Below are 13,211 nucleotides of genomic sequence, written 5' to 3'. Positions count from 1 at the left end.
AAAAAAAAAAAAAAAACCGACACCGAGCCAGAAAAACTGCCTGGGAAGATGTAGAAGTAACCTGTTGGGGAAAACACAGCCTCAAAGTATCACCCCACAGGTAAGTTACTCATTACAAAGAAAAGCTGTCCCCTTACAACGAAGAGCCCCGCTGGGCACTCGCTCTTACGGGCTAAATTGCATCCCCCTGCAATTCATATGTTGAAGCCCTAAACCTCAGGACCTCAGAATGTGGCTGTATTTGGAGACAGAGTCTTTAAAGAGGTGACTGAGTTCATGAGGCCATTAGGATGGGCTCTATCCAATCTGTCCAGTGTCCTTATAAGAAGAGGTCATTTGGACACACAAAGAGACACCAGGCAAGTAAGGACACGGTGACAGGGAGGCCGTCTGCAAGGCAACGAGAGAGACCTCGGAGGAAACCAAATCTGCTGACACCTTGATCTTGGCCTTGCAGCCTCCAGAGCGCTAAGACAATACATTTCTGTTGTCCGAGGCACTCAGCCCGTGGTAGTTCGTTACGGCAGCTGGAGAGACTAATACACCGCCTTAACCACGGGATCTGACTCCGCATCACTGACGGTGGGACAGACTGCGGCCCCATGTCTCCTGGTGTGAGACACTGAGAAGCCCACAGCGTCACCACTGGGGTGTTCCCGCCGAAACACACAACCTGATCTGATCCGGAAACAGCCAACAAACACGGAACGTGGGGCATTCGACAAAACATCGATCCTGTCCTCTGCAAATGTCCACATCCCCAAACGTGAAGCCAGATGGAGAAACGAACTCAGGTCAGAAGACACTAAAGACATCTGACTTTGTCCGTGCGGGCTGCTACACTAAAATACCATGACCTTGGATGATATGCAAATGACAGCAATTTCTCTCTCACAGTTGGAGGTTGGAAGCTGGAGGCTGGAAGTTGAGACGAGGGTGCCTGTGTTGTCCAGCTCCAGGGAAGGCCCCCTTCCTGATGGAAGGGGCCCACAAGCTCTCTGGAGTCCCTTTTATAAAATCATCCATCCCAGTCATGAGAGCTCAGCCCTCATAACCTCAGCACTCCCCAAGGGCCCTCCCTTCTAATGCCATCACACTGGAGGCTAGGATTGCAATGGATATATTTTAGGGGAACACAAACATTCAGACCATGGCAAGACCTGCCAGCTAAACGCAGCAGGTGATCCTGCACCGAATATTAAACAAGTGAACAACAAGAACAACAGCTCTCAAGCGTATTTGGGGGAGGGGGGGAGGGCCTGGCTGGCTCAGTCGGTGGGGCCTGCGACTCTCGATCTTGGGGTCATGAGCTCGAGCCCCACGTTGGGTGTAGAGATTGCTGAAAAATAAAATCTTTAAAGAAAAAGAATATTTGGGGGTTAATGAGCATATGGATTTAATATCAGATAATGCCCTTGGAGGAATATTAAGTTTCTAGAATGTGGTGATGGTATTATGATTATATAGCTCCTACATTGTAGGTAAACATCCTTGTTCTTGAGGGACACACACCGAAACATTCTGGGCGAAGTGTCATCCTATCTCCAATTGACTTTCAAATCTCCCTCTATAAATGTCTATATAAAGGGAGAGAAAGATATGAAGCAAATAAGGCAACAGACATGTTTACTGCACTATTCTTGTCTATTGCACGTAGATTTTAAATTTTTAAAAAGAAAAAGATGGGATACAAAGTTGAAAAAAAAACCCCTGTCAGGGGCGCCTGGGTGGCTCAGTCGTTGGGCATCTGCCTTCGGCTCAGGTAATGATCCCAGGGTCCTGGGATCGAGTCCCACATCGGGCTCCCTGCTCAGCGGGGAGTCTGCTTCTCTCTCTCCCTCTGCCCCTCCCCACCTCTCTCTCAATCTCACTCACCCTCTCTCTCTCTGTCTCAGATAAATCAATAAAATATTTTTTAAAAATCCCATCAATTGGAAAAATAAACAAAATCCTTAAAGATAAATAAGGGGCTATGAAAATGCCCCTCAATGCATCACCCTTGCCCCATTCCTGAAAATCCGGTGATGGAATATACATTTCAAAGTAAACCATTCTTTTAACCAGAACGTTCTGCCCTGCGTGCTGCTTTTGGCCACAATATCTGGAGCCAAATCAAATAACAACCACCTCGCTGAGTAAAGAGGGAGCCTCTCCTCTGGTGCTGGTCCACCTTCCTGGTTTCCTCATAGCATCCTGTGGGAGCTGGGAACTCCAACCCCATTTTACGGATGAGGAAACCGAGGCCAGCAGAAGCACTGGACTTGCCTCAATTCATACAGCTGGTAAGACTAAAGCCCACGTCTTTCTGACTCTGAAATGCATATTTGTAACCACTATGTTGACTGCTTCCTGCAGGGTGGCGGAAAGACGGGATTGCTCTGTTAGTAAACCTATGAGGACAAATCCCATCGAGGGAGAGGAGGAGGGAAGCAGGAGACCTCATATGAAGGAGTTTGGACCTGGGGAGGGTGGTCAAGGAAGGCTTCCCGGAGGTGGGCTGAGGCCTCACGGATGAGTACGAGGTGACCAGGCTTCAGGAGGAGAGCACTGCAGGCAGGAGGAACAGCATGGGGAAAGGCCTAGTGGCTGGAGGGTGGCGACTGAGGAGGGGCTGGCTGGGAACTGGCAGCAGGAGTCAGAGAGAGCCTTAGAGGCACAGGCAGAAGCTTGGGCTTCCTCCTGAGGGCACTAGGGAGCCAAGAGAGGGTTCTGAGCAGGGGAGTAGAGCGGATGTATAACTCAATAGGGCCCCTCCATCTGCCTTGTCGGGGGAAATTTAGAGGACACTGGGAGCCAATGGCCAGGGAGCAGCTTGGGCCAGAACCCGGGGCTAGTGGAATGATCAGTACCCAATTCAGACTCAATAAAACTTGGGCAAAGATCCAGAAGCACACGAAGGCTCTGTATCGGGGAGGTGCAAGGAACCAGGCGTCTCAGACACCAGCTAGGAGAAACAGTCATGGGTACAACGCTCACAGAGGGCAATTTGGCAATATCTATCAAATTACCTTTGACCAGCAATTCCAACTCCAGAAGTTATTTGCATGACATGAAGGAAATACTAGATGAACTGAGTCGTTCTCTACAGTTTTGCTCAAAAGCGGTGACGGGAAACAACCTAAATACCCACCAAGAGAGGACCTGCACAGTGAATTAGCACCCACCCATGCAATGGTTCAATGGTAGAGAATGGGACAGCTTTAGATAGGCTGATTTTAGCTGAGCTCCAAACTACATTCTTTTTAAGATTTTTTAATTATTTATTTATTTATTTTTAAAAGATTTTATTTATTTATTTGTCAGAGAGAGAGAGCACACACAAGCATGGGGAGTGGCAGGCAGAGGGAGAAGCAGGCTCCCCGCTGAGCAAGGAGCCAGATGCGGGACCTGGGATCTTGGATCATGACCTGGGCTGAAGGCAGACGCTTACCCGACTGAGCCACCCAGGCGCCCCAGATTTTTTTTTTATTTTTAAGTCATCTCTACACCCAACGTGGGGTTCGAACTCACAACTCTGAGATCAGGAGTCACATGCTCTCCAGACTGAGGCAGCCAGGCGCCCCTTCAAGATACATTTTTTTTTTTTTAAGATTTTATTTATTTATTTGAGAGAGAGAGAATGAAAGACAGAGAGTATGAGAGGGAGGAGGGTCGGGAGGGTCAGAGGGAGAAGCAGACTCCCCGCCGAGCAGGGAGCCCGATGTGGGACTCGATCCCGGGACTCCAGGATCATGACCTGAGCCGAAGGCAGTCGCTTAACCGACTGAGCCACCCAGGCGCCCCTCAAGATACATTCTTAAGCAAAAAAGACCACTGTGCAGAATAGTATATAGATTATACTCCTCTCTATGTACAAAGGCGGGGCTGTACCTATGTATGTACCTATGTTCCTATATAATCATAAACTCCTCCCAGAAGGATACATGAGATATTGACAAGAATAATCACCTCTGGGGGTGCCTGGTGATGCAGTTGGTTGAGCCTCTGACTCTTGGTTTCAGCTCAGGTCATGATCTCAGGGTCGTGGGATCGAGCCCCACTTTGGGCTAGTGCTCAGTGTGGAGTCTGCTCGAATTTCTCTCTCTCTCTGCTCTTCCTTCCCTGGCAGGCATGTGCGCATGTGCGCGCGCGCGCTCTCTCTCTCAAATAAGTAAATAATCTTTTTTTTTTTTTTTAAATGGTCACCGGGGCTCCTGGGTGGCTCAGTCGGTTAAGCGTCTGCCTTTGGCTCAAGTCATGATCCCGGGGTCTTGGGATCGAGTCCCGCATTGGGCTCCCTGCTCGGTGGGGAGTCTGCTTCTCCCTCTCCCCCTCCCCCTGCTTGTGTTCTCTCTCTCTCTCTCTGTCAAACAAATAAATAAAATCTTTCAAAAAAAAAAAATGGTCACCTCTGGGGGGGAACCTGGGGCCTGAGGGCAGGAGTGGTGGACTTTTGTTCAGTTTAATTTAAATTCTGTTAAGTTAATACGTATTAATTAAATTAATTTACATTTTGGAAAGTTTTGAGCCATATGATTCAAAACCGTAAAGCAAAATAAAGATGCATGTAGTGAAAAACCTTACCTGCACCTTATTCATAATTCAGCACTCCCCCCACCAAAATAAAGTCCTGACTTTTATTTTTTTTTTTCCTTCCAGAGTTTCTGTAGGCACATACCAGCAAATACAAATAGAGAATCTTATTTTCCCCCCTTTTTAACACCAAAGGTAGTATAATCCCATATGGAGGGTTCTGTGCCTCAAAAAAAAATTTTGGGGGGGTTTATTAATATATCTTGGAGATGGTTCCACATCAGTACCTAGGGGACAGCTTCATTTTAAAATCTTTCTGTGTGGGGCGCCTGGGTGGCTCAGTTGGTTAAGCGACTGCCTTCGGCTCAGGTCATGATCCCGGAGTCCCGGGATCGAGTCCTGCATGGGGCTCCCTGCTTGGCAGGGAGTCTGCTTCTCCCTCTGACCCTCCTCCCTCTCATGCTCTCTGTCTCTCATTCTCTCTGTCTCAAATAAATAAATAAATCTTTAATAAAATAAAATAAAATAAAATCTTTCTGTGTGAACCGTATGTGTTTATATTTATCCGCGCGCACGCACACACACACACACAGATGCTTGGCTGCATAGGATTCCAATGTGTAGATAGATGTTCACGGATTATCCCACCAGTGCCCCGCTGATTACCTCTGCAGTTTCCAACTCTTTACACAACAAGGCTGCAGGGGATAATCTGGCACATCCCTCTTTTCCACCCAGAGGCTGGCTTACCTACATCGTCAATTTCCTAGAAGCAGAATGGCCAGGCCTATGAGTCAAGATGGCAATAGTCCTAACACCAGTTCATCTCTCCTGAGCACAGAACATGTTGGAGGCCCTTGGCAGGTTGTCCCGACAACCCCTGGTGGTTAGTTGTTGTTATTATTATTATTATCCCATTTTGTAGAGAAGGAAACTGAGGCACAGAGGGACTGAATAACCAGCCCAAGGCTGCACAGCTAGTAAATGGCAGAATAGGGATTCAAACAGGGCCACTCCAATTACTAGGGCCTCCCTTGTGGGCCAGGAGGCTAGCTACCTTGCCTTTCCCGGCAATGATGATTTTGATCGATACTGCCAAGTGCCCGGAAGGAGGCCTTTCCTGGAATGTCCTTTGGAATCCGGGGCCAGGTGAGAGTATTATCCGCTCCAACAATAGCAACGGCAATAATAATAACCGCCATGAACTACACGAGGAATACCAGCGCGCGAATCTCGGGGGCGGGGAGGCGCGAGACCCCCGGGCCCGGGCCTCACCTCGATGGCGGGCAGCGTCTTGCTGGCCTCGGTGCTGCTCTCCCCGAGGATGCTGCCGGCCGAGCGGCCCTCGCACTCGTAACGGAAGCGCATGCCGCGCTGCTTGGGCTGCTCAGTGATGACCAGGTGCGGCCGCGGCCCGAGGTCCGGGGCCGGGGGCACGAGCCGCGCCAGGGGGCAGCCCCAGGGCGGCGGCGTGGCCGGGGGCGGGGGCGCCGCGGGGCCCAGGGTGACGGTGCTCAGGGAGGCCGCCCCGCGAGGCACCAGGCGCGGCAGCCCCTCGCCCGGGCCCGGCTGCGCCCCCTCCAGGCCGAAGCCGTTCTCCTTGATGTACTCGTCGATGATCTCTGCGGGAGAAGCAAAAAACAGGGGGTGACGCTGATGATAGAAGCAAAGGCCTGATGACCCCCCGCCCGAGACCTGTGCCGCCCCGCCTTTCCTCCATCCATTCATTTCTTCAAGACATCTTCCTTGTGGGCCGAGTGCGGGCGCGGGGGGGCGGGGGGGGGTGCTCGGCTCCCAACCCCAAAAAAGCCTCTACCCTCCTTGCAAACAGTTCCCAGGTTCTTGAGGCCAGAAACGGGGGTCGGCCTGGGTTCTCCTTCTCCTGCAGCCTCGTGTCCACTCCCCTCCCTAACAGCACCTGAATTCATGTCTCCATCCCCTCTCACCTGGATAAAGGTAGGCCCAGGTAGCAGGTGTCCCTGCCTCCTCTTTGCCCCCGTTTATTAATAACAAGAATAATAGCTGCTCTGCCCCAGCAGTTCCCACCTCAGAAAGCAGCACCACCATCCACCAAGTGCCCAAGCTGGAAGCCTGCCCATCTCATGATCCCACATCTGTTCCCCATCCTTGAACTTCTTGCGCCTCTTACCTCGAATATATGTTTACACTCCCACCGCTTCTCCCCACACCCCTGGCTCCATCCTGGTCCACACTCACTGTCTCCCCTCTGAACCACTGCTCCTGTTCCCCATCTGGCCTCCTCCAAGTCTGTCCCTCACACATAGCCAGAGGTAGCTTATGTCAGACCCTGACCTCGCTCTGCTCAGAGACCTCCCATAGCTCCCATCTCCCTTAAGAGTCAAAGTCAACATCCTCCCCATACTAACACCTTCCCCAAATTCTATTCATCTCAGAAAAACAAACAAACAAAAACCCACACCCCTGACCCCTGCCACAGAGCCTGGTGTGGGCCATGGCCCCCTGCTGTCCCGGGCCTTCGGCCTCCTCCCACCCCCTCCCCCCCATCTCGCCCCACTCCAGTCTCTTTTCTGTTGCTTGCTCCCAGCAAGCCTGGCCCTCTTTGGGGTTTTGTGCAACTCCCCATCTGCCTATTCCATGCTTCCCCCCATTCAACCCATGCTGGTTCCGTGTCCTTCTGGTCTCAGCTCAAATGCCACCTCTTCTGAAAGGCCCATCTAGTGTGTGTCTTCCCAGGCCATCTGCTCTTCTTCCTGTTATTTTCTTCACAGCCCTTAGCCCAATCTGACATGATCATGTTCATTTATTCCTTTTCCTACTGTCTCCCCCATCAGAGTGTCAGCTCCAGGAGGGTGGGGACCTTGTTTGGTTCGTGGCTGAATCCCCGGTGCCTAGAACAGTGCCTGGCACATGGTGAGTGCTCGATACAGTTCACTGAAAGAATTAACTGATGCTCACAGTAATAGCAACACTAAAGGCAGTTGACGTGGGCAGTCTTTTCTAAGTATCACGTACCGCTGGTACTTTGGGAACAGGAACATTAAAAGCCCCCAACAGTCCTACCCAACACCAAAGAAGGCCCCGATCCCGCACTGTGAGCACTTGGACGTCTCGCCAACCCCCCACCCCAGACCTGCCCTGTGATACTTACCCAATTCATCTGTGGAAGGAAGAGAAAGAGAAAGAGAAAGGTGAGGTCCAGAAAGTGGTCAAGACTTTCATCTTTTAAGACAGATTCCCCAACCCCATCCCCACCTGGAACCCTCCCCCTTTCTCCCTTCCTCCATCCTGGGAAACTGGGCTCTGGCTCCCTGGGGTGCCAAACCCCAGCCCCTATCTCACTTTCTTGGGCTACCCTCCCTTCAGCTCCCAATATTGGGGCCCCAGGGTCAGGGTACCCTCAAGTGCCTTCTAAAAAACATTGAGGCCAGGAATTATAAAGCATCGTTGAGGATCCAAGGAAGCCAAGGGTCTTATGACCAGGAAAAAATTAAACATCCAAGATTCTAAAGGAGATGTGGGGGTGTTCCTTCCCTAAAGCCCACCATAGAACCCCACTGGGGTCACTGGCTAGTATCTGAAGATCCAAGGAGGCTGATCCTTCACCTCCAGGCAATCACCCACTCTGCATCCCGGCCCAGTCCCTCCGCAGTGCCCACCCACCATCCCAGATTTGCTCCCAGAGGGGACAGTAACAGCAATGCTGGGAAAGTCCCTCATCACCTCCTCAGGAAAGCTCAGTCCTGAAAGGGGCCATGGAAAAATCGAAACAAACCTCCCGTCATTCCATAGACAGGACGAGGGGGAGGCCAGAGCGAGCAGGCAAGCCTGGGGTCACAGAGCTAGGCAGGGTCAGCCAGGGCCAGATGTCCCTCCCAGGGTTGCCTGCCCCAGCCGCTGGCCACAGATGGATCAACGCCAGCCTGCCCCGCTCCCAGACCTGTCCTCCTCCTCCACTCTCAAGGAGTGGCTCCTGGCAGCCAGACCTTTGCTCCTCGGAAAGCTCCCCTTATCTCATGGGATCTCTGAATTCAGCAGGGTAAGGGAAGATACCCCCACTTGGTAGCTGGGGACACTGGGGCTGGGACAGAAGAAGGGACAGGCTGTAGGTCCCTGGCAGGGCCAACCTCCAGTCACTTCAACTTGGAAAAACCCTCTTAGGCATCTGTGCTGGATGACCTGGGGACCTGAAGAGGAGTTAGACTTTGAGCTCTTGAGGAGCTCCCAGGCTGTAGGGGGAAACCGAGGCCCAGGCAGCAGTGGCTTGAGCTTTGGACTGCCTCAATTCAAATCCTGGCTCTGCAACTTGATAACTGGAGGACCCTGAGCCCCTCACTTCACTCCTTTGTGCCTTGGTTTCTCCAGCTGTAAAATGGACACAGTAATAACGCCTCATTGGGCTGCTGTGAAAATTAAATGAGCTAATACGTGGGAAGCACTCAGAACTGCCACAGTAGTGGGTGTTGCGTAAATGCTGGCTGCCAGTGGATAAAGTGTTGGGAGACATAATTTTATGGACTTGGGTAACCAACCCGCTTTCCCTCTCTAGAATTCAGGCCCCCTGTCTATAAAATGAAGAGGGTGGCAGACCTGCTTTCAAAGCATGGAGTGTAGAGTCACACAGATGCTGGTTGGAATCCTACCTGTCACTCACTGACTGTGTAGCCTCGGGCAAGTCTCTCCACCTCTCTGAGTCTCTATAAAATCAGGCCTGAGCTCCCATCTCAAGGTGTGAACATGAGGATTCGGAATCACACAGGTAAATTGCTTAGCACCGTGTCTGCCCGCCCTGGCCCCTCCATAAAGCTTAGCTAATAGCCTTATTATCTAAAAATCCCCTTTCGGGGGCGCCTGGGTGGCTCAGTCGGGTGAGCATGGGACTCTTGATATCCGCTCAGGTCATGATCCCCAGGGGCCTGGGATCCAGACTGCGTCAGGCTCACTGCTCTGTGAACAGTCTGCTAGAGGATTCTCTCTCCCTCTCCCTCTCTCTCTCTGCCCCTCCCCCTGCTCGCTCGCTCGCTCTCTCAAATAAATAAATAAATCTTTGGGGGGGAAAAAATCCTCTTTCAGCCAGTAAACGTTGGGAATTTCTCCTTATTTAGGGCTCAACTCAAATAACACTCCATCCCACCCCAACCTCCCACACAGACGTGCCACCATCCAGGGACAGCCAGGACAGGCCGTGCGTGAGCAGAAAACCAGTTATGTCTTTCCTGCCTCAGGGCCTTAGCACAGCGTGTTCTCTGCCAGACTGTTCTTTCTCTAGTTCTTTGCATGGCCTCCTCCCCCTCCTCCTCCTTCAGGTCCCTGCTCAAATGTCACCTACTAGATAGGTCTTCCCTGACCACTTTATCTAAGATAGCCCCCTGGCCCCTAAGAGAACTCCAGTCACTCACCATTACATATCTTTGTTTTATCATTTTCGTGGCACTGGTTAGAATTTGGTATGACTTTGTGTTAAGGGACTCTTATCTGTCTCCTCCTGTAGACTGTGAGCACCTCAGAGTAGGGGACATGTCTGCCCCATATCCAGTACGTGTCTAGCCTGTCAGAATGAGGGAGATTTTTCCCTCCCACTCTGTCATAGCATTTAGTTCTCCCATCCTAACCCTGCTGTTAGATTTCACTGACCCCAAGACTTCTTCAGAGCCTTTATCACATTTGATAATCCCACATTTAATTTATTGCCTACGTGCCTGCCGCCACATCCAGGTAGGGAAGCCAGGAGGGCAGGGTCAGGGCTGTCTCGGTCACCGCCGAGTCCCCAGCACTGCCCAGCACAGGATGAGGTACAGAACAGGCGCTCAATAAATATTTATTGAAGAGATGACATCACACATTATTCTCAGTTGAAACCAGAGATCTTGGGCCAGAAAAAACTTCAGCCTTGTTCCTGCCCAGAACCAGTGTGTGGGCAGTACGTGTCCCCAGTGCCATGCCCCACCTTTCCCTATTGTCCCCACTCTCAGACCTGTCAGAGAACTGGCAGAGCCTCCTCCACAGCTGGGCCAGCACTGCTGGGGTCCATCCCAAGATTTTACCTCCGGACCGAGACCCAGCCCCAGCCCACTAGGGGCTGAGTCTTCATGGTAGCAGGACTCAGTCCCTGCCCTCCAAATCCCAGCAGATTTATAAGAGAGAGGATGTTGTCATTTAGCCATGATTCTGCATTTTCTTGGGCAGCACTGAACTTTGGACGGCACTGGCTCAGGGACCTTCCCGACTAGTGGTTCTCAGCATCTTTTGGGAACTTGCTAGAAACGCAAACTCTCAGGGCCGATCCGAGGCCTACTGAAGCAGAAACTCTAGAGGTAGGGTCCAACAATCTGTTTTAACAAGCTCCCTGGGTGACTCTGATGCACACAAAAGTTTAAGAACCACTGTTACGGGCGGTCTGATAATAATAATAGTAATAATAATAATAAAACGAGCTAGCAACAGTTAACACTTACTGAGACTTTACTGTGTGCCAGACACCGCTTTGAAAGTCTGCCTGTATCAGCTCATTGAATCCTCTCAATGCCCCGGCAAAGGAAGGCACTGATATTATGTCCATCTTACAGATGAGGAAAACTGAGGCCCAGAGAGAAGTGATTTGCAGGCATTCACAGAGCGAGGAGGGCACCAGCATGTCATTATTACCCTCTGCACTACCATGGCAAATCTCTAAAGAGGACTCCTCTTAGAGGGTGAATAGGTGGTTAGTTTTACCTGTCCAGCTCCTAACCACCCGGGAGGTAGGGGCACCTGCGACCCCCACCTCAACGAGCGGGGATGAACACAGGCGGTCAGAGGAAAGCTGAGGTGGACCCGGGCGAAACCCCAGACAGAGGCGTGCCCAAAGCCGCCCCCACAGGACCCCCCCCTCCCCCGTCCTGAGCGCGCGGGTGGGCCGGAACTGTGGAGGGCTGCTCACCCGTGGTCCTGGAAACGGCGAGCGAGAGCGAGGAGAGGTCCGCGGACCCTGCAGGGAGGGAGGCATGTCTCAGGAGGTGATGGGGATGCAGCGGGAGGACCGCAGTCTCCCAGGCTCCACCCCGTTCCTCTCCTGGCCCCGCCCCTTCGGATCAGGCCCCCTCACCCTTAACGCCCGCAGGGTCTGGCCTTGCTTCCTTCTCTAACTTATGGACCGGATCCCTAGTTTCTGTCATTCTCCCCACCCTGCACCACACTCAGGCCGCCGGCGCCTTCTCTTCCTTAAGGTCGGGTCTGGAGGAGCCCTTCTCAACCTCAGTTAGGAAAGCCCCCACCCCGTCCTTTCTCTCAGAGTCAGCCCTACCCCTTCACTTTTTCAGTGTCACCCCGTCCCCTTCTCCCTCTCAGACCCTGCCACTTCTCTCCTGAAGCAAGCCCCACCCCCCCTTTCTTCTCCGAGTCAGGCCCCGCCCTTCTTTTTTCGGAACAGGCCCTCCCCCTTTTCCCTGCCAGAGTCAGGCCCCTCCCCCTTACTCCGAGTAGGACCTTGCTTCCTTCTTAGAGTTAGGCTCCGCCCCCTTCTCGCTCTCAGAGTCAGGCCCCGCCCCCTTCGGTGAGCCAGAACGCTCCTTTTCGTCCACTCTGAGTCTGGCCCCTCCCTCGCCTTGCCCTCTCCGAGCCTGGCCAAGCCCCCACTCCTCAGGAGCGGCTCCCGCCCCGCCTTCTCTAGGTCAGGCCCCGCCCCTCCCTCTCGGAGTCGGGCCCCGCCCCCTCCTTTGCCTCAGGGTCAGGCCCCGCCCCCTTCTCACTCTGTAGTGGGACGCCTCCCTCTTACCTTGGGCTGGACCCCGTCACTATCTTCTGCCTCCTTCCTTCCCTCTAATACAGTGTCCCTGGAACCCTCAGCCTCGCCCCCCAAAGCCCCTAGACTCCTGTAGGAACCGCCAGACTACTCCGGGGCCCCCAGAACCCCCGCATCTCCAGTCCCGCCCCAGACTCCTCTCCTGAACCCGGGTCCCGCTTACCCAAGGCCCCCAGCTCCGGCGCAGCGGACGGTCTGGCGACGCGGCGACTCGGCATGGCCCGACCAGTGGGGACCGACGGCCGGGAGGCCGGCCCAGATCAAAACACACACGCGGGCAGGCCGGGCGACCAGGAGGCACGGTCCGGAGGACGATTGCGGGTCGGACGAGCGGCGCAGGGGCTGGGGCCGCAGGCCGGGCTGGACGCGCGGCGCCCGGGGCTGCGGGGGGCGCCGGGCCGGGCCGGGCGGGCGGCGGGCGGGGGCGGGGCGGCGGAATTCCCCGGCGCCGCCGGCCTGCGCGCCCATTGGCCCGCACCCCATCGTGACGTCACGAGAGGGGAACGGGAAAACCCCCACGCGTCACGTGGTCGCGGGGGCGGGGCCGGCCGGGAAGAGGAGGCCGGGCGCACGGGAGGGGCTGGACCAGCGCCGCTGCCCTTTGCTCTGGCGGAGACAACTGAGGCTTGCTTAGGGCCACTCACGTCCCACCCATGGGGCAAGTCGGGAGACTGAGGCCCGTCCCCCAGGTCTGCCAGCGGGAGCTGACCCTGCTGTTTCTCTGGCTGTAAGGGAAGCTTCGGGAGCAGGAAGTTGCCAGGGCTCCAGCTGCCATGGGTAATGATCTTTAGGAAAACCACACTCTCTCTATGCCTCAGTTTCTTCAACTGTAAATTGGGGTTGAAGATACTTAAACGTTTATGGCTAGAATGCCAGTTTTAGGATTTGTCTGTTTTGTTCCTTGCTCTGACCCTAGTGCCTAGAATAGCCCTTGGAACAC

General features: G+C 53.5%; 1 protein-coding gene across 1 annotated transcript in view; it reads right to left on the bottom strand.

Moving 5' to 3' along the window:
• The window catches only part of RELB (RELB proto-oncogene, NF-kB subunit), a 25,093-nt gene extending 12,339 nt beyond the window's left edge, over positions 1-12,754 (bottom strand). Inside the window, 4 exon segments of the mRNA XM_081807906.1 lie at positions 5,788-6,134; positions 11,411-11,458; positions 12,435-12,652; positions 12,750-12,754. Of these exon segments, the coding sequence (XP_081664032.1) occupies positions 5,788-6,134; positions 11,411-11,458; positions 12,435-12,652; positions 12,750-12,754 (618 nt within the window).
• Between the last annotated feature and the right edge of the window lie 457 nt (positions 12,755-13,211).

The sequence above is a fragment of the Leptonychotes weddellii genome, chromosome 16 (assembly GCF_054177405.1).
Source record: "Leptonychotes weddellii isolate Sample4059 chromosome 16, ASM5417740v2, whole genome shotgun sequence".
Taxonomy (NCBI): domain Eukaryota; kingdom Metazoa; phylum Chordata; class Mammalia; order Carnivora; family Phocidae; genus Leptonychotes; species Leptonychotes weddellii.
This window is presented reverse-complemented; position numbering and strand designations above follow the sequence as displayed.